The sequence below is a fragment of the Suncus etruscus genome, chromosome 7 (assembly GCF_024139225.1).
Source record: "Suncus etruscus isolate mSunEtr1 chromosome 7, mSunEtr1.pri.cur, whole genome shotgun sequence".
Taxonomy (NCBI): Eukaryota; Metazoa; Chordata; class Mammalia; order Eulipotyphla; family Soricidae; genus Suncus; species Suncus etruscus.
In genome coordinates, this window is record NC_064854.1 from 130,591,035 (window position 1) to 130,614,904 (window position 23,870).

Below are 23,870 nucleotides of genomic sequence, written 5' to 3' on the forward strand. Positions count from 1 at the left end.
TCCACGGTTGAATAAAGAAGAGGTAGCATATCTAAACACCCCCATCACTATTGAGGAAATTAAAACTGTAATCAAAAATTTACCCAAAAACAAAAGCCCAGGCCCTGATGGATTCACGAATGAATTCTTTCAAACCTTTCAAGAGGAACTACTACCAATTCTGGCCAGGCTCTTTTATGAAATCGAAAAAACAGGAATACTTCCAAATAGCTTTTATGAAGCCAACATCATCTTAATACCAAAACCTGATAGAGATGCTGCCAAAAAAGAAAATTACAGACCAATATCCCTGATGAACACAGATGCAAAGATCCTCAACAAAATCCTGGCGAACAGGATCCAGTGCCTCATCAAGAAGATCATCCACTTTGATCAAGTAGGTTTCATCCCAGGAATGCAAGGATGGTTTAACATCCGTAAATCTATCAATATAATACACAACATAAACAACAACAAAAATAAAAATCACATGGTCATATCAATAGATGCAGAAAAAGCATTTGATAAGGTTCAACACCCATTCTTGATGAAAACTCTCAGCAAGATAGGAATAAAAGGAACCTTTCTCAATATAGTCAAAGCCATCTACCAGAAGCCAGTGGCAAATATTATCCTCAATGGAGAAAAACTAAAATCCTTTCCTCTAAATTCTGGTACAAGACAAGGCTGTCCTCTCTCACCACTCCTATTCAACATAGCACTGGAAGCACTTGCTATAGCGATTAGGCAAGAAAAAGATATCAAGGGAATCCAGATAGGAAAGGAAGAAGTCAAGCTCTCACTGTTTGCAGATGACATGATACTCTACTTAGAAAACCCTAAAGACTCTACCAAAAAGCTTCTAGAAATAATAGATTTGTATAGCAAAGTGGCAGGATACAAAATTAACACACAAAAATCAATGGCCTTTTTATACACTAATAATGATAGGGAAGAAATGGACATTAAGAGAACAATCCCATTCACATTAGTTCCACACAAACTCAAATATCTTGGAGTCAACCTGACTAAAGATGTGAAGGATCTATACAAAGAAAACTACAAAACACTGCTCCAAGAAATAAGAGAGGACACGCGGAAATGGAAACACATACCATGCTCATGGATTGGCAGGATCAACATCATTAAAATGGCAATACTTCCAAAAGCATTGTACAGATTTAACGCGATTCCTCTAAAGATACCCATGACATTTTTCAAAGAAGTGGATCAAATACTTCTGAAATTCATCTGGAACAACAAACAACCTCGAATAGCTAAAGCACTCCTTGGGAAAAGGAATATGGGAGGCATTACTTTCCCCAATTTTAAGTTGTATTACAAAGCAACAGTTATAAAAACAGCATGGTATTGGAATAAAAACAGACCCTCAGATCAGTGGAATAGGCTTGAGTACTCAGAGAAGGTTCCTCAGACATATAACCACCTTGTTTTTGATAAAGGAGCAAAAAATCCTAAATGGAGCAGGGAAAGCCTATTCAACAAGTGGTGTTGGCACAACTGGTTAACCACTTGCAAAAAAGCGAACTCAGACCCCCAGCTAACACCATATACAAAGGTAAAATCCAAATGGATTAAAGACCTTGATATCAGAACTGAAACTATAAGGTATATAGAACAACATGTAGGTGAAACACTCCAGGACATTGAAACTAAAGGCATCTTTAAGGAGGAGACAGCACTTTCCAAGCAAGTGGAAGCAGAGATAAACAGATGGGACTATATTAAGCTGAAAAGCTTCTGCTTCTCAAAGGAAATAGTGCCCAGAATACAAAGGCCACCCACTGAGTGGGAGAAATTATTCACCCAATACACATCAGATAAAGGGCTAATATCCAAAATTTACAAGGTACTGACAGAACTATACAGGAAAAAAACAACTAACCCCATCAAAAAATGGGGAGAAGAAATGAACAGACACTTTGAAAAAGAAGAAAGGCAAATGGCCAAAAGGCACATGAAAAGATGTTCAACATCACTAATCGTCAGGGAGATGCAAATCAAAACTACTATGAGGTACCACCTCACGCCACTGAGATTGGCACACATCACAAGAAAGGAAAACAAGCAGTGCTGGCGGGGATGTGGAGAGAAAGGAACTCTTTTTCACTGCTGGTGGGAATGCCGTCTAGTACAACCTTTATGGAAAGCGATATGGAGATTCCTTCACAAACTGGAAATTGAGCTTCCATACGATCCAGCTATACCACTCCTAGGAATATACCCAAGAAACACAAATATACAATACAAAAAACCCTTCCTTACTCCTATATTCATTGCAGCGCTATTTACAATAGCCAGACTCTGGAAACAACCAAGATGCCCTTCAACAGATGAGTGGCTGAAGAAACTGTGGTACATATACACAATGGAATACTATGCAGCCATCAGGAGAGATGAAGTCATGAAATTTTCCAATACATGGATGTACATGGAATCTATTATGCTGAGTGAAGTAAGTCAGAGGGAGAGAGAAAGACGCAGAATGGTTTCACTCATCTATGGGCTTTAAGAAAAATGAAGGACATTTTTAACAATATCTCAGAGACAAGAGAGATGAGGGCTGGTAGGTGCAGCTCAGGACATGCAGCTCATCACATAGAGTGATGAGTGCAGTTGCAGAGATGACTACACTGAAAACTATCATAAAATGTGAATGAATGAGGGAAGTAGAAAGCCTGTCTCGAGTACAGGTGTAGGGGGGGTGGGGAGGAGGGAGATCTGGGAAATTGGTGGTGGGAATGTTGCACCGGTGAAGGGGGGTGCTCTTTACATGACTGTAATCATACAACTATAATCATGTTTGTAATCACGGTGTTTAAATAAAGATAAAAAAAATATGAAAAAAAAAAAAAAGAATAATATTGGGGGCCGGAGAGGTGCTGCTAGAGGTAAGATGTCTGCCTTGCAATCGCTAGCCAAGGAAAGACCACGGTTCGATCCCCTGGCGTCCCATATGGTCCCCCCAAGCCAGGGGCAATTTCTGAGTGCTTAGCCAGGTGTAACCCCTGAGCATCAAATGGGTGTGGGCCAAAAAACAGAAAAAGAAAAAAAGAATAATATTGGCCATGAACTTTTTATAGATAGCTATTACTATCTTGAAATAGGTTTCTTCCAGACCTATTTTGCTGAGGATTTTAGTAATAAATAGGTATTGGATCTTGTCGAATGCTTTTTCTATGTACGATCATATGATTTTTTATCTTTCCTTTTACTGATGTGGTATATGACGGTGATTGATTTGCCTATATTGAATCATCCTTGCATCTTTGGGATGAAACCCACTTGATCATGGTGCATAATTTTTTGATGTGATGTTGGATTTGCTAAGATTTGTTGATGATTTCTGTAACAATATGAGGTTGGTCTATAGTTTTCTTTTTTGGTAGTGTTTCTCTCAGCTTTGGGAATAAGCTTAATGTTAGTTTCATATAAGATATTAGGGAGGGTTCAATCCTCAGCGTCCCAGGTGGTCCCCCAAGCCTTCTGGGAGTAATTTATGAATGCAGAGCCAAGAGGAACCCCTGAGAGCTGCCAGGTGTGGCCCAAAAATTATTTTTAAAAATGTTAAATAAAGAAGCTGGAGCAGTGGCGCAGGGCGTAAGTCGTCTGCCTTGCGTGCGCTAGCCTGGAACAGACAGCGGTTTGATCCCCCAGCATCCCATGTGGTCCCCCAAGCCAAGAGCAATTTCTTTTTTTAAAAAATATAGAACACTTCACGAATTTGCGTGTCATCCTTGTGCAGGGGCCAGGCTAATCTTCTCAGTATCGTTCCAATTTTAGTATATGTACTGCCGAAGAAAACACAGCCAGGAGCGATTTCTGAGTGCATAGCCAGGAGTGGCCCCCAATGTCACTGAGTGTGGCCACAAAACAAAACAAAACAAAAAAGACAAAAATGTTAAATAAAAACTCTGAGGCATTCTTGGAGTGGGGCCATGCAGTCTTTCCTTATTCCCAAAGTCCTCTTTGTTCCACTGTGCCATTAATTTACATTTCGATCTTCATATTCTAAATCCTCCACATTTTGTTTTGTTTTATGGCTACCAATGCTCAAAAGTTACTCATGGTTCTGCTGTGTTCAGGAATTATTCCTTGAGGTGCATGGGGGTATACCCATGCAGGCTGGCTACCCACTGTATTATCCTTCAGTCTCTATTTTATTTCTATATTAATTATTCTTCAGTTACTTTGGTTTATTTTATATTCCCTGAAAATCTAAATATCATTGATCTTTTTTTTCTTTTAATGTGAAACGCTTCACGAATTTGCGTGTCATCCTTGCACGGGGAGCATGGCTAATCTTCTCTGTATCGTTCCAATTTTAGTATATGTGCTGCTGAAGCGAGCACAATGTCATTGATTTTTGTTTGCTACAATTACTCCCTTCTCATCCTCTAAATATCTACTACTACTTCAAAGCCAAGTTCACTTTCCTCTTATAGAAAACTTCATCAATTAATTTTCTTTGGTTGGTTTTATTTTGGGACTACACCCAGCAGTGCTCAGTGGTTACTTCCTGGCTCTACGTTCAGTAATCTCTTCTGACAGTTCTGGGGGATCATATGGGATATCAGGTCAACAATATGCAAGTCAAGTGCCTACCCACTTGGCCTATCACTCCAGTCTCGAACCACAAATTATCAAGGGGGAGACATTTCTGGGCCAGAGCAATAGGACAGAAATAAGGCACTTTCCTTGCATGCAGTCAATCTGAGTTCCATCTTTGGCCTCCCAGGTGGTCCCCCGACTGCTGGCCCTGCCAAGAATAATTCCAGAGTGCAGAGCCAGGAGTAACCAGAGCTAACCCAGAGTAACCCAGAGCTCAGTAAACTTGAGCACTGCCAGGTGTGGCCCCAAAACCAAAAAAAAGGAAAGAAAAGGAAAAATATTTCCTCCTCTGAAACATTTCCACCACACCACGTCTATCTCTCTATTCAAAAACTCATTTCACTATCTTATACTTGGTTTCTATGTCTGGATTCCAAGCCAAACATAAGCTCTTAAGGAGTTTTTCCTTATATTTGCATCACCGAAATTTTGCTAAATGTCTGATTATAATGTAAAAATGGTTTTGAATCAGTTATTAAATGAATAACTATAGAAACTAGGAGCTGAGCATGTACGTTTACTAAAATGATGTTCTAAATAAAATAACCTATTAGCTTTTTTTTGGTGAGGCAAACTACTTTAGTTTCTTTTTTTTTATTAATAATTTTTATTTTGACCAAAGTGGATTATAAATTATTCACAGTAGTATTTTAGGTACATAGTGACACTGAATCAGGGGCATTCCCACCACCTATGTTGTCTTCCCTTTACTCCTGTTCCCAGCATGCATCCCATATCACCCCTCCTTTGCCCCCTGGGCTGCTAGTATAAGTGGTCCCTTCTATGTCTAGCTTGTTGTAGATTGGGTATCGATTCCTATTAGTTTTAATTAAGCACCTATTTTTAGATTATTTAAAAGTCAGTAATTCAAATGGGCCTGTACACTGGCAGGCTAGGAGCAAAGGTTGGCGGTCTGGAACACACTCTGGGAACATGGTAGAGTGAGGCTGACACTAGTGGTGGGACTGGCCAATTCATTGTATGTCTGAAACCCAACTATAAATCACTTTTAAATCACAATGGTGGTTTAAATAAATTTAAATAATAAAAGAAAAAGAGTAATTCTAGAAATTCATATAACATTAATGAAAATAGAATTTCCACTCACCTCTGTATACTCATCAAAAGTATGATTTTCTGCCTGAAAAGTCTCTATCATTTCAACCGCAGTACCATCGAGGAGCCAATTATACTTTTCAACTAAAAATTAATAAAGTAATTTATAAATTACTTTAAATTTAAGTTTTAAATTACTTAGATTTTAGTTTTAAATTACGTAAGGTAATTTAAGTTTTAATACTGTCCTTCATGTAATATATTTTCATACAGGGCTATAGCAGAATAGCTTGTTCAATTAACTATCAATAGATAGTAAAATATGATAATAGGAATAACACCCTTAACAAGCAAAACAGGTGGAACATATATAAGAAAAAAAGAAACTAGATAGCCTCATAAGCCAATTAATATATTTGATTTTACATAATAACAAATAACATTTATACACTCTGAATCCTCACATATTTAAGAACTTAAAATTGAGTTTCAGGTTCTGCAAATCTATTCTCAGAAATTTCCTTCTTTTTATTCTCAATTTGGTTTTGCCTTATTCCAACATATCCTCTTTTTATCTCATGGATTTATCACCCAGTTCCAGTTAACATTCACCCTATGGACTAGACAACAAAATTCAAATTTCTTGGTATCATTCATTACTCTATCAAAAGCCATGGCTAAGCTCATTTTTATATTTTTCTGTTCTAACATACAGCCTCAGAACAACAAAATACATGCTAAAATTCTAATAAAAATAAAATTGCATTATTTTATAACAGGAGGGTATAATGTGATTCTTATAGAGAGAGAGGGCATATGTACCATATGTCTCATAATGGCTTCTTACACCTTCTAAGTTCCTATATATATCACTCTTCAGCTGAGTAACAGCCCACTGCATCACATGGTCAGGGAGTTCTGTATCAAGATTTACAGGTGTTGCAGCTCCTGATAGCCAAGAGGGTACTGTTTGGACATTCTAATATAAATAAACAAATTTATACATTAATACCTCTGAAATTGGCCTTAGTATAGCTGTTCTATTATGTATTAAATATTATTTGCATATTTCAATGACACAAAAACATAGTTGAGACGAGTACTTGACAAAAATAATTATTTAATATTGTATTTTTACTCTAAAATACAACCTTAGATTAGTTTTTAACTTATTTAATGAACAAATAGAGTAACTGTAAAGTCAATGTAATTATACTAAAAATTTTCAATGAGGATAAATATGACACCCAACTTTACTTAAGAAAATCATAATTAAGGGGCTGTAAGGAGGGTAAGGCACTTGCCTTTTGTGCAGCCCACCCAGTTTCAAGCCCTGCATTCCATATGGTCCTTCCAGTACCATCAGGAATAAATTCCTTAGGGCAGAGCCAGGAGTAACCCCTGACATTTACCATGTATGGCCCAAAAACCATAATAAAAGGAAATCACAATTCAATAGAGGATAAATTTACAATTGGTACCAATAACTATAATGAACATTACATGAAAAAAACATTACCTTAATTCAGAAGAGTTTTTCAAATAGAAAACACTTTCTAACCTAACGTAACTTAGAAGATGGAAATAAAACAAAAAGCTATAATATTTTGTGCACATATGCAAACTTTTAAGCTCTAGTAATCAACCATATAAAGAAACATGAAGAATAAGAGTAAAGACATACCTGCAATGCTTCAGCTATTTTTTCTATCAACCCCAAAACAACATCTTCCAAATCTTGAAACGTAGGATAAAACTCCATTCTGTCATCATCAAATGTCAATTCCATCTTAAATAATGGCAACTTTGATTCATCTTCTTGATTAAAAAGATTCACAAATCCTTCTACAGTTCGTTTTAAGAGATCCCTTAGCTGTATGGCATTATAAATTACTATTACTTTAGAAAGAACAGATTCAACCTTTAACTAAAAATCTGTGAAGTATTATCTATGATTGTTATAATGATGCATTTGATTTGATTCATTAGTTCATTATATTCATTCAACACATCTTTTTTGTTTATTTAGGGGTCAGATCCGATGATGCTCAAGAATGACTCCCGGCTCCACACTTGAATTATGCCTGGAGATGCTCAGTGAACTATATGAGATGCCAGAGACTGAATTCAATTACAGACAAATGCTAGGGAAATGCCCTACCCTTACCCAATATCTGTCAATCCAGTCCCTTCATTCAACATTTTATGAATGTAGTCTAAAATAATAAAGTATGTACAAACTAATTTTCATAGGATATTAAGAATCCTAATCTGGCAACTCAGAATCTTCAACATTCTTGTGTAATTCAACCCTGACACTGAAAAATTTCCAGAAAAACCAATGAAAATAGTGATGACTGAGGAAGAGAAGACCAGACAACTAAGAGTGAAGGTGATAACCCAATACCCATCATACAAGGGGCTAATCTCCAAAATATACAAGGTACTGACAGAACTTTACAAGAAAAAAACATATAACCCCATCAAAAAAAAATGGAAAGAAATGAACAGACACTTCCTAAAAGAAGAAATACAAATGGCCAAAAGACACATGAAAAAATGCTCCACATCACTAATCATCAGGAAGATGCAAATCAAAACTACAATGAGGTACCATCTCATACCACAGAGACTAGCACACATCACAAAGCACAAGAACAATCACTGCTGGAGGGGATGTGGAGAGAAAGAAACTCATTCACTGCTGGTGGGAATGCTGTCTAGTCCAGCCTTTATGGAAAACAACATGGGGATTCCTCAAAAAACTGAAAATTGAGTTCTTTCCTTCCTGGGAGCTGGGAGTCTCTAGCAGCATGGGGTTCGGCAGGCTTCCGCCATGCCAGAGGCCTTCTTAACCAGGCCTAGGGGGGGTGCGGGACTTGGGTGACCCCAGCACCCCTCTACCACCTTGCTCCAGATCTCCAGGGCTTCCCTGGGCCACGTGTCTGGGCAAGCCAGCAAGGTGGGTCCCTTGGCGGAGCTTGAAGGTACCCTAGGCTTTCCCCCATTCCCCACTTGGCTCCTTAGGGAGGGTCAGGGTGGGGCTCTGAACTTCCGGCCTCCCAGCTTCTTGAAGGATCTCTTTCCTTCCTGGGAGCCGGCAGTCTCTAGCAGCATGGGGTTCGGCATCCCAGCTTCTTGAAGCAGTCACTGGTAATCTCTTACCAGTCTATATTTTCAAGATACATTAATAATACTCACTATCATTGACTTATGTGTTTATGTATGCGGAATGTCCATTTTGTACTCTGCCCTTTCACACACCCCTACAAAATATCATTTTTCTCTTTAACTCTCTTACCCCCTATCATCGTTACTCCACATTTACCCTTTTTAACTTAAGTACTGTAGAGTCCTAAGTCACAGACCAAAGTGGTGCCCTGGAGTTAACACCCACACAACTATTCCAAAAGGCATAAAAAGGACATGTAGGGGGGCCAGAGAGATAGCATGGAGGTAAAGCATTTGCCTTTCATGCAGGTCATTGGTTCAAATCCTGGCATCCCATATGGTCCCCCGAGCCTGCCAGGAGCGATTTCTGAGCCTGGAGTCAGAAGTAACCACAGAGCACTGCCAGGTGTGACCCAAAAACAAAACAAAACAAAACAAAAAGGACATGTAGGTCTTTTCAACATTATATGTGTGTTTTCTTTGATGGCTATAACTTTTGCTGAATATTTTCTTATACAGTGACGATTTCCACCCCCCTTTTTTTTTATCTTTTCTTCTCTTTGTAAACTGTTCAATAGGGAATTTGGTGAAAGGGTCTCTCAGTTTACTGCTTATGTTTGAACCAAATCATGGGTATTGTTGGACGTGTTCTTACGCCCCCATATACTCTGATATGCTACATGGCTTTATTTCTTGTTTGCATAGGCACACTAAAATGGGAAAATACTATACATACAAATAAGTTCTTATCTAATAGAGATGGGAACACACAAATCTTGTAGTGCAATGGGACCTTACACCCTGAACATTGACATAAAGACCTGGCACAGGCCTTAGAAGAATGGGCATTCTCCATTCACCCCTGATCTAGGGAAGACATCTACGAAACATCCAAGGTTGTCTATAACATCACCTGGAGGCAATCCTCTACCAGGGAAGACCCTACCGCTGCTCTGACATCAACCTACTTAAAAGAGACTTCCTTTAACACTGAGAAGACTTAACAATAACAATGACCTGCTTACTGGACATGGCTTTCTGTATTGCCCCTGAATTGTGAGGTGAAACTAGAGGATACTCCACACCAGCCTGACTTCAATGTAGGATGCGCAGATTCCAGGATCTTTAATACAGAAACCTGATGCCAAGAATAGAGACTGCATAAAAAATAAAACTGTATTGGCACTACAGACAATGACTTGGATTGAATAAACTAGTTTGCCTGGAGCCTAGAGTTGGTCTTATGCCAGGAAACTTCAGGGGTAGGGTCTCCTTGTATTTAGACCAAGGCTTTTCCTTTCCATATCCCCCATATTTTGGTGGGCCTATGCAAACAATATTTGCCACTCTAACACTGTTTTTACTGTGCTCTTTTGACTAACCCTTAAAAAAAAACCTCTTAAACTTTTGATGTTAACTTAAACTTAAACTAATATGCATGTGCATGAAAATATAAAAAGATACTATGCCTTCAATGTTTAAGGAGTCATAAAAATCTCATGGCTTTAGATTGCTTTGTGTACTGCTAAGAAATGTTATAATGTACTACAATCTGGGGATTTGTGGACAAAGTAATTGTACATGGGTTCTGCCTTATTTTTCTTAATGTTCTTTGACTGTAAGTTCAATATTGAGGCGTCAGGAAGGGGATTGTCCTTTCACTGTAACTTTACCTTGTCTTCTTTGCATCATTGTTCTCATAATTAAAAATAAAAAATTAATTAAAAATTCTAAAAAAACCTGAAAATTGAGCTCCTTTATCATCCAGCTATTCCACTCCTAGGGATATACCTTAGGAACACAAAAATACAATTCAAAAATCCCTTCCTCACACCTATATTCTTTGCTGCACTATTTACAATAGCCAGACTCTGGAAACAACCAAGATGCCCTTCAACAGATGAATGGCTAGAGAAACTGTGGTACATATACACAATAGAATATTATGCAGCCATCAGGAGAGATGAAGTCATGAAATTTTCCTATACATGGATGGACATGGAGTCTATTATGTTAGGTGAAATAAGTCAGAGGGAGAGAGATAGACACAGAATAGTCTCATTTGTCTATGGGTTTTTTTGGTGGGGTTACACCCGGCAATGCTCAGGAGTTACTTCTGGCTCTGTGCTCAGAAATCACTCCTGGCAGATTCAAGGGACCATATGGGATGCCGGGATTCAAACAACTATCCTTCTGCATGCAGGCAAACACCCTATCTCCATGCTATCTCTCCGGCCCTTCGTCTATGGATTTAAGAAAAACAAAAGACATTACTTTAATAAGGCCCAGAGACAATAGACTTAAGGGCTGGAAGGGCTGGAAGGACCAGCTCACAATTTCTAGTTCACCACAAAGAGTGGTGAACTCTTTTAGGGAAATAAGTACACTAACAACTAGCATGACAATGTTAAAGAATGAGAGAAATAGAATGCCTGTTGTGAATACAAGCAGGGTGGGGGCGGGGGGCATTGCTGGTGGGAATGTTGCACTGGTGAAGGGGGGTATTCTGTTTATAATTGAAACCCAACTACAAACATGCTTGTAATCATGGTGCTTAAATAAAGATTTATATTAAAAACAAAAAGAAACCAGAAAAAAAGATTGAAGGTGATACCAAAAAAAGAATGCTAGAGCTACTCTACTGTCACAAGGGCTTCTTGATAAATATTTGAGAATTCTTAACACCATTAAAAATGGGGAGAAAAGGGGCTGGAGAGATAGCATGGAGGTAAGGCGTTTGCCTTTCATGCAAGAGGTCATTGATTCGAATCCCAGCGTCCCATATGGTCCCCCGTGCCTGCCAGGAGCAATTTCTGAGCATGGAGCCAGGAGTAACCCCTGAGCACTGCCGGGTGTGACCCAAAAACCACAAAAAAAAAAAAAATGGGGAGAAAAGATGAATTGAAACTTTCTCAAAAAAAAATGCAAATGGCTTAATTCTTTGCATCATTAATTATCAGGGAAATGAAAATCAAAGCAACGAGATATCACCTCACCTCATAGTGACTGACTAGCACCTGTCCAAAATAACAACCAGTGCTAACAAAATTGTAGGGATAAAGAGACCCTCCTTCACTATTGGTGGAAATATCAACTGGTCTGACTATTATGCTCTTATATTTCAGTTGTGGTATTCTTCAACAGTTTTAATTCAAGTTGTAGGAGCTCATCAGAAATCACCTCCTTTTGGCAGGGCTGCACCCGGAAGACTCCACATGCCAGTTCTTCTGTGTCTCTGCAGCTGGTATGTTGGGGGCTCTGGGCAGGACAGCTAGCCATAGGCCCCCTGGGCTGACCACTTAGTCCAGGGGACTGAGATCCCCCCACGCCAGGCAGGTCTTTAGGGTCATGCCTGTTTATTCGGGCCCTGGGGCGTAGGGAGGGAGAGAAATTCCTCCCTATGCATCCACAAACTACAGAGGCAGGGCTGCACCCAGAAGACCCCACCCCAGACTGGACCCCATTCAGGTTTTCACTTCTTACTATTATTCATTTTCAAAATCGCATGAGCACATTTGCATATATATACATATATACTTTTTTAACAACATCCAAAAATATTCTTAATTCTGGACTGTTTTAGGAAATAAATGGAATTCCCTAGATTTGGAGGGTAATATTCAAACAGGTCTCTAAAATCAGTGTATATGTAGACATGACTTCCTATACAGAGGTCCTCTCTGCCTGCCAACCTGACCATATACAATTCATATATACAATGTACATATAACCCCTCTGATATATTTCCCCTCCTCCACAGAGAGCCCCTTCTATTCCCTCATATCCCAATCCGGATTCATTATCTTCCCCTTAATTAACCCTCTTTACCCTCAGTTCTTTAATTTGTTAGGCACAAGACTGACCTCCTTCCCCAACTGATTCTGACCTTTCACACACCCCTACAAAGCTCATTACTACTCCTTAACTCTCCCACTCCCAACCATCATTACCTCACATTTACCCTTTTAATTTCAGAACTACACAGTTCTAATCACAGACCAAAGTCGTGCATTGAATTTAACAACCCCCAACTATTTCAAAAGACATAAAATGGACACATATGTCTTTTTTTTTTTTTTTTTGGTTTTTGGGTCACACCTGGCATTGCTCAGGGGTTACTCCTGGCTGTCTGCTCAGAAATAGCTCCTGGTAGGCACGGGGGACCATATGGGACACCGGGATTCGAACCAACCACCTTTGGTCCTGGATCGGCCGTTTGCAAGGCAAATACCGCTGTGCTATCTCTCCGGGCCCCACATATGTCTTTTAAATATTTTTGTGTATTTTCTTTAACAGCTATAACTCTTTCTAAATATTCTTTTACCGTGACGATTCTATCCACTGTTTATCTTGTTTTTTCTTTGTGAGCTGTTCAATAAGGAATTTTGGTGGAAGAGTCCCTCAGTTTAATGCTTATGACTGAACCATGTCATGGGGATTGTTGGACTTGTTCTTATGGCCCCCATATGCTCCGATAACGCCACGTGGCATTGTTCCTTGTTTGCATAGGCACATTAAAATGGGAAAATATACTATACATACAAATAAGTTCTTATCTATTAGAGATCAGAACACACAAATCTCGTAGTGCAATGGGACCTTACACCCTGAACATTGATATAATGACCTGGCACAGGCCTCAGAAGAATGGGCATCCTCCATTCACCCCTGAACCAGGGAAAGTATCTACGAAACATCCAAGGTTTTTTATAACATCACCTGGAAGCAATCCTCTACCAGGAAGACACTACCACGGCTCTGACTTCGACCTGCTCAAAAGAGACTTCCCTTAACACTAAGAAGACTTGACAACAACAACGACCTGCTTACAGGACAGGGTTCACTGCATTGCCCTTTGATTGTGAGGTAAAATGAGAGGACGCTCTGCACCATCCTGACTGCAATGTAGGATATGCAGATTCCAGGATCTTTAATACAGAAACATGATACCAACAACAGAGACTGCATGAAAAATAAAAGTGTATTGGCACTACAGACAATGACCTGGATTGGACAAACTTGTTTGCCTGGAGCCTAGAGTTGGTCTTATGTCAGAGAACTTCAGGGGTAAGGTCTCCTTGTATTTAGGCCAAGGCTTTTCCTTTCCATGTCCCTCATATTTTGGTGGGCCTATGCAAACAATAATTGACACTCTAACACCATTTTTACTGTGCTCTTTTGACTCTAATACTTAAGAGAAACAAACCACTTAAGAGAAACAAATCAGTAATGAGGGCCTGGAGAGATAGCACAGCGGCTTTGCCTTGCAAGCAGCCAATCCATCCTAAGTCAGCAGCATGCAAGGCAAATGCCCTACTGCTTTGCCATTGCTCCAACCCAACTAGACTAATTTTTAATCCAAGAAATAATGTTAGAGAAGTTATAGAGAAAAAGAAATCCATGTACACTGTTTTTGACAGTGTAAATTGGTGAAGTCACGATGTAAAATAGAGTAGAATTAAGAATAGAAAAGAGGGGCCAGGGAGATAGCATGGAGGTAGGGCATTTGCCTTGCATGCAGAAAGACAGGGGTTTGAATCCTAGTATCCCATATGGTCCCCCGAGCCAGCCAGGAATGATTTCTGAGTGTAGAGCCAGGAGTAACCCCTGAGCACTGCCAGGTGTGACCCCCCCCAAAAAAAAAACAAGCATAGAAAAAAAATACCAGATACTTCTATCAAAGGAATACAAGAACATGGGGCCAGAACATTAGTACAGTGTGTGGGGGGGGGGGGCGCAGAGAGGTAGCCGTAGAGGTAAGGTGTCTGCCTTGCAAGCGCTAGCCTAGGACAGACTGCATTTGATCCCCCGGCGTCCCATACAGTCCCCCCAAGCCAGGGGTGATTTCTGAGCGCATAGCCAGAAGTAACCCCTAAGCGTCAAACAGGTGTGGCCCCTCTAATTTTTTTTAAATAGAATAGTAGGTAGGGCACTTGCCTTGCACACAGCCAACCTGAATTCAATCCCAGCATCCAATATGGTCCCCTGAGCCCACCAGGCGTGATTTCTTAGCTCAGAACCATAAATTAGCCCTGAGCATAACCAGGTGTGGCCCCTCAAAAAAAATGCAAAAACGGGCTGGAGAGATAGCATGGAGATAAGGCATTTGCTTTGCATGCAGAAGGACAGTGGTTCGAATCCTGGCATCCTATATAGTCCCCTGTGCCTGCCGGGGCGATTTCTGAGAATAGAGCCAGGAGTAACCCCTGAGCGCTGCCAGGTGTGACCCAAAAATCAAAAAAAAAAAAAAAAGACACAAATTCAAATATATATATATGTGTGTGTGTGTGTATACATATCCTGCTAATTTCTTTGCAACATTATTTATAATAGGTAAGAAAATAAAATTATGAGAATACATGTGTACATAATGGAATATTACTCAAGATATAATAAGAATGGTTATTTTCAACAACATGATGACATTGAGAATATTATGCTAAGTGATTTGGAGTAAGATAAATGTTTCATTTCAGTTATATGTAGAATATCATTTTAAATATTAATAAACAAAAAATGCAGCTACATAAAGAATATATTGATTGTTAGCAAAGAGGAATTAGGGTGCGTAGAGTGAAATGGGTAAAATTAGGTCAAGCGGGCCCAGACAGATAGCACAGCGGTGTTTGCCTTGCAAGCAGCCGATCCAGGACCAAAGGTGGTTGGTTCAAATCCCGGTGTCCCATATGGTCCCCTGTGCCTGCCAGGAGCTATTTCTGAGCAGACAGCCAGGAGTAACCCTTGAGCACCACCGGGTATGGCCCAAAAGCCAAAAAAAAAAAAAAAAAAGAAAAAAATTAGGTCAAGCACACCAGGACAAACAGAAAATAGTGTCTTGGTGGTCAGCACAAATGTTAAATTACATATTCAACACTTAAAACTTACATAGCGCTATCCAATGTTATCCCGCAACACAAAATTTTAAAAATAGGGGCTGGTGAGGTGGCGCTAGAAGTAAGGTGTCTGCCTTGCAAGTGCTAGCCAAGGAAGGACCGCGATTCAATCCCCCGACGTCCCATATGGTCCCCCCCAGCCAGGAGTAACCCCTGAGCATCAAACAGGTGTGGCCCGAAAAACCAAAAAAAATTTTTTTTAAATAAAATTATCTGAAAATAATTTCTTAAATTATTAACACTGCTAAATACTACTGTTTTAAATGTTACATTGATTTTAATAAAATTATCACTTGAAATATATAAAAAGGATTTACCTGATTTGACAGAAGTGTGGAAACACAGTTATAAAACGAATCCAATTTTTCTGGTTTAATACCATCTAATGCATCCTTCTTGGTAAAGAGATTTATAACCTTTGGATACCATGTGTTCAAAAGCTTTTCTTCTGCCTTTTTTATTTGTATTGAAAGATCATTTTTCAATGCTTCACAATCAACTGGACCTTTAGATCTATGAGAAATTTTTAAATGATTTAAAGCAATAATGGAGCTGGAGTGGTAGTACAATGATTTGGGCATTTCCCTTGACACACAGCCAATCCAGTTTCAATCCCCAGGACTCCATATAATGCCCAAACTATACCTGGAGAGATCCTGGAGCACAGAGCCAGGAGTAAGCTCTGATCACAACTGGATATAGCCGCCCCAAGAAACCAAAAAAATATTAAGGCAAATAATAGGTATCAGTACTCACATACAGATATTAACATAAGAAAAAATGTTTAAATAAAACTGTTTAAAGTAATATAAGGAAAAGAAAAAAAGAAAGAAAGAAGAAAAATACTGTTTAAAGTTTTAAATCTTTATCAGTAGTTTTAAAAATTATACCAGACAGGGACCAGGAATGTGACTGAAGTGGTAGAGCACATGACTTACCTATGTGTTAGGATTCAAACCCTAACATCATCAAGAGCTCTGAACACTAGATGAGTTGGAAAGAAGGGTGTTCAAAGGGAAGAAAGGATTTGTGCACAAGGGTGGAGAACACTGGTGGTGTTGGTTTTAGGGAGGCAACATACTTCCGAGGAATGAAACAGTAATCCTAAATCAGCCCTTTAAAAGGCAAGCACCCTACCTGCTATATTGTTTCTCCATCCAAAAAACATTTAAAATTTAAATGTTAACTAATAAACATGGGATCTTACCTAATTCCTTTTAAGTCCAGCAAAACTGTATTGGAAAATGTTGCATAGCCAAGGTCCAGTAATATTTTCATGGTTGGATGAATAATATGCAAATTAGCTGCTATTTGATTTCTTATCTGCAGGTAGGTTGAATGCCAAGGATTAGAATAATCTAGGCCACTAGAAAAACAAAAGACCACATCAGACAGAATTCAGACAATACATCCTAAACTTTAAGAAATAATGTATATGACCTGAATATTTTCTTTTCTTTTTGTTTTGCTTTTGTTTTTGTTTTGGGTCACTCCTGGTGCTCAGGGCTGACTCCTGGCTCTATGCTCAGAAATCACCCTTAGCAAGGTCAAGGGACCGCATGGAATGAGAGATGGAACCTGGGTCGGCTGCACACCCTCTACGCTGTGCTATCTCTTCAGACACAGTGACCTGAAATTTTTTAGGTTAGAATATTTGGTATTGAAAAGATAGGAATGCAATCAGCAATGGAAACTTTGAGAAATATACATGAAACACATCAAGATCTTGAAAGTACATTATCTTCAGAGAGAGAATATGTGAGGGAGGCAGACTTAAAGACCAGGCATGAATACCCTAGTAATTTTCCAAGAGCTCTTGCTCAATTACTGTGGCTAGAAATAAACATATATAGGATTCCTTAGAATTGGTAGATGGATTGCCAGAGCAATAGCACAGTTGTAGGGTGTTTGCCTTGCACACAGGCTGACCCAGGATGGACGGTGGTTCAAATCCCGGCATCCCATAGGGTCCTTTGAGCCTTCCAGGAGTGACCTCTGAGCACAGAACAAGGGATAACCCCTGAGCGCAGTTGGGTGTGACCCAAAAACAAAACAAAACAAAACAAAATGTTGGTAGATGGAAGAAAAATCTCTCCAGCATATACAAAAGAGTACTTAAGACAAAATTTAGATATAATTTTTTTTAAATTCCCTAATTGATGTAAGCAGCAGATAGACAAGTAAAGGATAAGTTGGAGAGAAAAACAGTGGAACTATTTTTGAACTATGTTCAAAATACCTTTGTGTTCCAAAAATCTCTGACTAGAATGTAAGGTGGGCTTATTTTAAGCCTGTCACCAGTATCTAGATATAAAATTATTTTCAAAGTAATTTACTCACAGTGGGGATTCGGGTAAAGGGCCTCCATCATCTTCAAGCCAATTAATATTCGGTCTCACGAGAACACTCTGTACTAAGATACATATCTATATTAGTGCTCTTGAAAACTCTTTTAAGACATACTCATATCAAAAATTCTAACTTCAATATTGGATGGTGATAACTTGCTATACATTAAAATGGGAAAAATATATGAAACAAATTCACACTCCTAATTTTTTTTTGGTCATGTTTTGTTTGAGGACCATACCTGGCAGTATTAGGGCTTAGTAATGGCTCATTGCTAAGGATTATTCCTGGCAGTACTCAGGGGACAAGATGGAATGTCAGGAATCAAACCCAGATAGGTTGCCTGCAAAGCAACTGTTCTGTCTGCTGTATTATATCTCCATACTTTTCTGGTACTATTTTAATCTTACCTTGTAGGTGAATTCATATATAGTACATTTGTAAGTTCTCAGATTTTCATGTTCTGTCTTCTCAAAGATCACTTACATGGTCACTTAATAAAACTTATTCCACAAAATGAGATAAGCTGTCACAGATATTTCAGAAACACAAAGGAATATAAAAAATAACTAAATAACTAAAATCTACTTTAAACCACTAAGTTGGAAAACCTTGAATGAATAGAAATATTCTAAGAATCATACTACCTCCCAAAACAAAATCAAGAGAAACAAGAAAACCCGAAATGACTAATTAAAAGCAAGAAAGATGAAATGGTTATCAAAAGTTTCCCCCAAAACAAAACATGCAGAAGAGCTATGGTTCAAATCCCAGCACCCCATATGGTCCCCCAAGCCTGCCAGGAGCAATTTCTGAGCATAGAGCCAGGAGTAATTCCTGAGCACTGTTGGGTATGACCCAAAAACTAAAAAACAAACAAACAAACAAACAAAAAAAACACTAATCCAAAGACTATTTCTAATTTAATTTATTTTATTTTTATATAGTCACCATGAAATTACAAAGATATTCATGATTGGATTTCAGGCATACAAAGTTTCTATCAACCCCTTCTCCAGTGGTCCACTTCCCCCCAATGTTCCTCCACTCCCATTTGCCTATCATTAGTCAACTTCTACAACTTCTACAAAAGGCACCTTTTTTTTTCTTCTCTTTTATTTTTTATTTATTTATATATATACATATTTTTAATAAGGAAGCATAACCCTTCTAAACTCAAACACGTTCAATGCTTTGTATAGTGCATCAAAGGTATATCTTGTTCTTTACAGTGAGTTCTCTGAAAACATTATGACATAATACACACAAAATATGACAGGATACACACAAAAATTAAACATATCAGCATGATGCAACTACTCAGTACTGCATACAGTGCATTATTTATAAGACACCACAAGGACACAATTCTTTTTTTTTTTTTTTTTTGGTTTTTGGGCCACACCCGGTAATGCTCAGGGGTTACTCCTGGCTATACACTCAGAAGTTGCTCCTGGCTTGGGGGACCATATGGGACACCGGGGGATCGAACCGCGGTCTGTCCAAGGCTAGCGCAGGCAAGGCAGGCACCTTACCTTTAGCGCCACCGCCCGGCCCCAAGGACACAATTCTTATAAATTAACATGGGTTATTGTTCTCAGGTTTGTGCTGTTTATACCTGTTAGTGATAGTGAACATCAACATTATATCTTTCTGTCTTTTTGTGAAAGCTGGACATTAAAGTTAAGAAATGAGTAATGTTATTGGCACTGACATGGAAAATACATTTTTGGAATTTTATGCATTATAAATTGTATATGCCTTTTAAATTACATGTACCTTTCTTATTTTTTTAGGCATTTTTATTTACAAAGTTTTTCATAGTTGAATTTTAGACATACAATTTTCAGTCTCAAACCCACTACCTGTGTCAACCTCCCTCCACCAATGTTCCCAGAGTTCATCCCAGTCCTGACCCCACAGAGGTCTTTTTATTTACAAATCATAGCTACATTTTTAATCCTAGCCAAATCAAATGCTTAAAGGAGGCACCTTTTTTTTTAATACAGTTCTTTGCACATATAAAGTATTCATCATCATTAATCATCAGGGAAATGCAAATAAAAATAATAATGAGATACCCACCACACAGGGTGGCACACACCAAAAAAGAACAACTAATGTTTGGGCATGGATGTGGGAAGAAAGGAACACTCATTCATAGCTGGTGCAAATGTCAATTAGTCCAAAGACTTTAGTAAGTTGTACCAATTTTTCAAAGGTGATGTGATAAATGCTAAGTGGTAGAGCATTTGCCTTGCACAGTCAACCTGTGTCTTCAGCATTCCATATGGTTTCCCAAGACTACAAGGAATGATTCCTGAGTGAAGAGCTAGGAGTAACCCCTGAGCACCCATCAAGTACTTTTCAAAAATCCCGAAGGTGACTTTCCTTCTCAAGCTCCCTCAAAATATCTAAATAAATAATTTATGCATTTATATGGTATGTTGAACATTTGAATTGTTTTCAGGATTTGTTGTTGTAAATAGTGCTACTGTGCATAAGAAAAATTCAAATTCTTTTCGAGTTTTGTGTTTTGTATACTTCAGATATATATATATATCTAAGAATGGAATTACTGAACCCTATGGTAGTTCTGTGGAAGAGGAGTGTTGAGGGGAATCTCAATACTGCTGCTATCTTTTGGAGCTGGATCAATTTATGATCCTATCAGTGGTTTATAAATCCTTGACAATATTTGTTGCTTCTGTCCTTTTGGTCATGGCCATTTTCACAGTTGTGAGGTGATATCTCATTGTTGTTTTAACTTGCATATTCCTGATTAAAAACTGACAAACATTTTTTTCATGTGATTGTTGGCTGTGGTTTTGATTCACAACACAAAAATATTTTAAAGTATTTTATAAGGAATGATGCAATCATGCAAGTTGCAGCTACATGGATGGAATTGGAATTAAATGAAGTAAACCAGAAGAAGGAGGATAAATACAAAATATCACTTATATGTAGCATTTAGAATAAATGCATGAATATAGAATATCACTTATAACTAGTATTTAGAATAAATGCATGAAGAAATGCAATGGTTTAAACGGGAGTTGTCTCGAAGACCCTTGGTCCTAGAGTACAGTGAGAAGAAAAAAAAACTGAGTGGAAGAGAGAATTACAAATATTAAAGGATGGGGGCCAGGGTAACCTGAGCGCTGCCAGGTGTGGCCCAACATAACTACACTAACAACTATCATGACAGTCTTAATGAGGGAGAGAAGTAAAATGCCTGTTTTGAATACAGGCAGGGGTTGGGAAGGTGGGGGCATTGGTGGCAGGAATGTTGCACTGATGAAGGGGGATGTTCCCTTTATGAATGAAACCCAACTAAAATCATGCTTGTAATTATGGTGCTTAAAGAATTTATATATATATATATATATATATATATTATGTATATATACATAAACACTTTTGAACAGGGAGTCGGATCACTGTCCCTCAGACCACTGGAGGGCCTGACTATAGTAAAAACAAAATCTATGAACCAATTCCTATGCACACTGCATATATCTTATTTTTGAGTGAAGAAACAAAACAGGAACAAATATAATATGTGGCCAGCGGGCCGTAATGTGAGGACCACTGGCTCTCCCCGGATATTACTCAAAAAAAAAAAAAAAAAAAAGAATTCTTTCAAACTTTTCAATAGGAACTACTACCAATCCTGGCCAGACTCTTTCATGAAATTGAAAAAACAGGAACACTTCCAAACAGCTTTTATGAAGCCAACATCACCTTGATACCAAAAACATTCAGAGATGCTGCCAAAAAAGAAAATTACAGACCAATATCCCTAACGAACACAGATGTAAAGATTCTCAACAAAATCCTGGCAAATAGAATCCAATGCCTCATCAAGAAGATAATTCACCATGATCAAGTAGGTTTCATCCCAGGAATGCAAGGATGGTTTAACATTCATAAATCTATCAACATAAAACACAACATCAACAACAAGAAAAATAAAACCATATGATCATATCAATAGATGCAGAGAAAGCATTTGATAAGGTCCAACACCCATTCCTGATAAAAACTCTCAGCAAGATGGGAATAAAAGGAACCTTTCTCAATATAGTCAAGACCATCTACCACAAACCAATGGCAAATATTATCGTATGGAGAAAAACTAAAAGCCTTCCCTCTAAATTCTGGTACAAGACAAGGCTGTCTGCTCTCACCACTCCTCTTCAACATAGTACTGGAAGTACTTGCTATGGTGATTAGGCAAGAAAAAGACATCAAGAGCATCCAGATAGGAAAGGAGGAAGTCAAGCTCTCACTGTCTGCAGATGACATGATACTCTACTTAGAAAACCCTAAAGACTCTACCAAAAAGCTTCTAGAAATAGTAGATTCATATAGCAATGTGACAGGCTACAAAATTAATACACAGAAATCAATGGCCTTTTTATATACCAATAATGATAGGGAAGAAATGAACATTAAGGGGCCGGAGAGATATCATGGAGATAAGGCATTTGCCTTACATGCAGAAGGATGATGGTTCGAATTCCGGCAACCCATATAGTCCCCCGAGCCTGCCAGGAATGATTTCTGAGCATAAAGCCAGGAGTAACCCCACAGTGCTGCGAGGTGTGACCCAAAAACAAAAAATTAAACAACAAAAAAGAAATGGACATTAAAAAAACAACCCCATTCACATTAGTGCCACACAAACTCAAATATCTTGGAGTCAACTTGGCCAAAGACATGAAGGACCTATTCAAAGAAAACTATAAAACTCTACGACAAGAAATGAGAGGACACACGAAAATGGAAACATATACCCTGTTCATGGATTGGCAGGATTAACATCATTAAAATGGCAATAGTCCCCAAAGCATTTACAGATTTAATGTGATCCCTCTAAAGATACCCATGACATTCTTCAAAGAAGTGGATCAAACACTTTTGAAATTCATTTGGAACAATAAACACCCTCGAATAGCTAAAGAAATCCTTGGGGAAAAGAATATGGGAGGCATTACTTTCCCCTACTTTAAACTGTATTATAAAGCAATAGTTATCAAAACAGCATGGTACTGTAATAAAGACAGACCCTCAGATCAGTGGAATAGGCTTGAATACTCAGAGAATGTTCCCCAGATATGCAATCACCTAATTTTTGATAAAGGAGCAAGAAATCCTAAATGGAGCAAAGAAAGTCTCTTCAACAAGTGGCACAACTGGCTAGCCACTTGCAAAAAATTGAACTTAGACCCCCAGCTATCATCATGTACAAAGGTAAAATCCAAATGGATTAAAGACCTCGATATGAGACCTGATACCATAAAGGTATATAGAACAAAACGTAGGTAAAACACTCCATGACATTGAGTATAAAGGCATCTTCAAGGAGAAAACTGCACTCTTCAAACAAGTGAAAGCAGAGATTAACAGATGGGAATATATTAAGCTGAGAAACTTCTGCACCTCAAAGGAAATAGTGCCCAAGATACAAGAGCCAGCCACTGAGTGGGAGAAACTATTCACCCAATACCCATCAGATAAGGGGCAATATGCAAAGTATACAAGGCACTGACAGAAGTTTACAAGAAAAAAACATCTAATCCCATCAAAAATGGGGAGAAGAAATGGACAGACACTTTGATAAAGAAGAAATACAAATGACCAAAAGGCACATAAAAAATGCTCCACATCACTAATCATCAGGGAGATGCAAATCAAAACAATTATTAAGTACCACCTCACACCACAGAGATTGGCACGCCTCACAAAGAATGAGAACAAGCAGTGTTGGCGGGGATGTGGAGA

At 38.5% G+C, this 23,870-nt stretch overlaps 1 protein-coding gene and 2 non-coding genes across 3 annotated transcripts in view; all 3 read right to left on the reverse strand.

The window, feature by feature from the left end:
• Positions 1 to 23,870, reverse strand: part of DNAH12 (dynein axonemal heavy chain 12) — a 227,137-nt gene that overhangs the window by 189,154 nt on the left and 14,113 nt on the right. Inside the window, 6 exon segments of the mRNA XM_049776149.1 lie at positions 5,720 to 5,811; positions 6,490 to 6,646; positions 7,352 to 7,540; positions 16,049 to 16,244; positions 16,939 to 17,097; positions 18,072 to 18,144. Coding sequence (XP_049632106.1) covers positions 5,720 to 5,811; positions 6,490 to 6,646; positions 7,352 to 7,540; positions 16,049 to 16,244; positions 16,939 to 17,097; positions 18,072 to 18,144 — 866 coding nt within the window.
• On the reverse strand, positions 3,701 to 3,805 carry LOC126015119 (U6 spliceosomal RNA). The gene has a single exon (XR_007498014.1). It is a non-coding gene; the product is annotated as a U6 spliceosomal RNA (small nuclear RNA).
• LOC126015301 (U6 spliceosomal RNA) lies at positions 4,245 to 4,352 on the reverse strand. Its single transcript, XR_007498180.1, has one exon. It is a non-coding gene; the product is annotated as a U6 spliceosomal RNA (small nuclear RNA).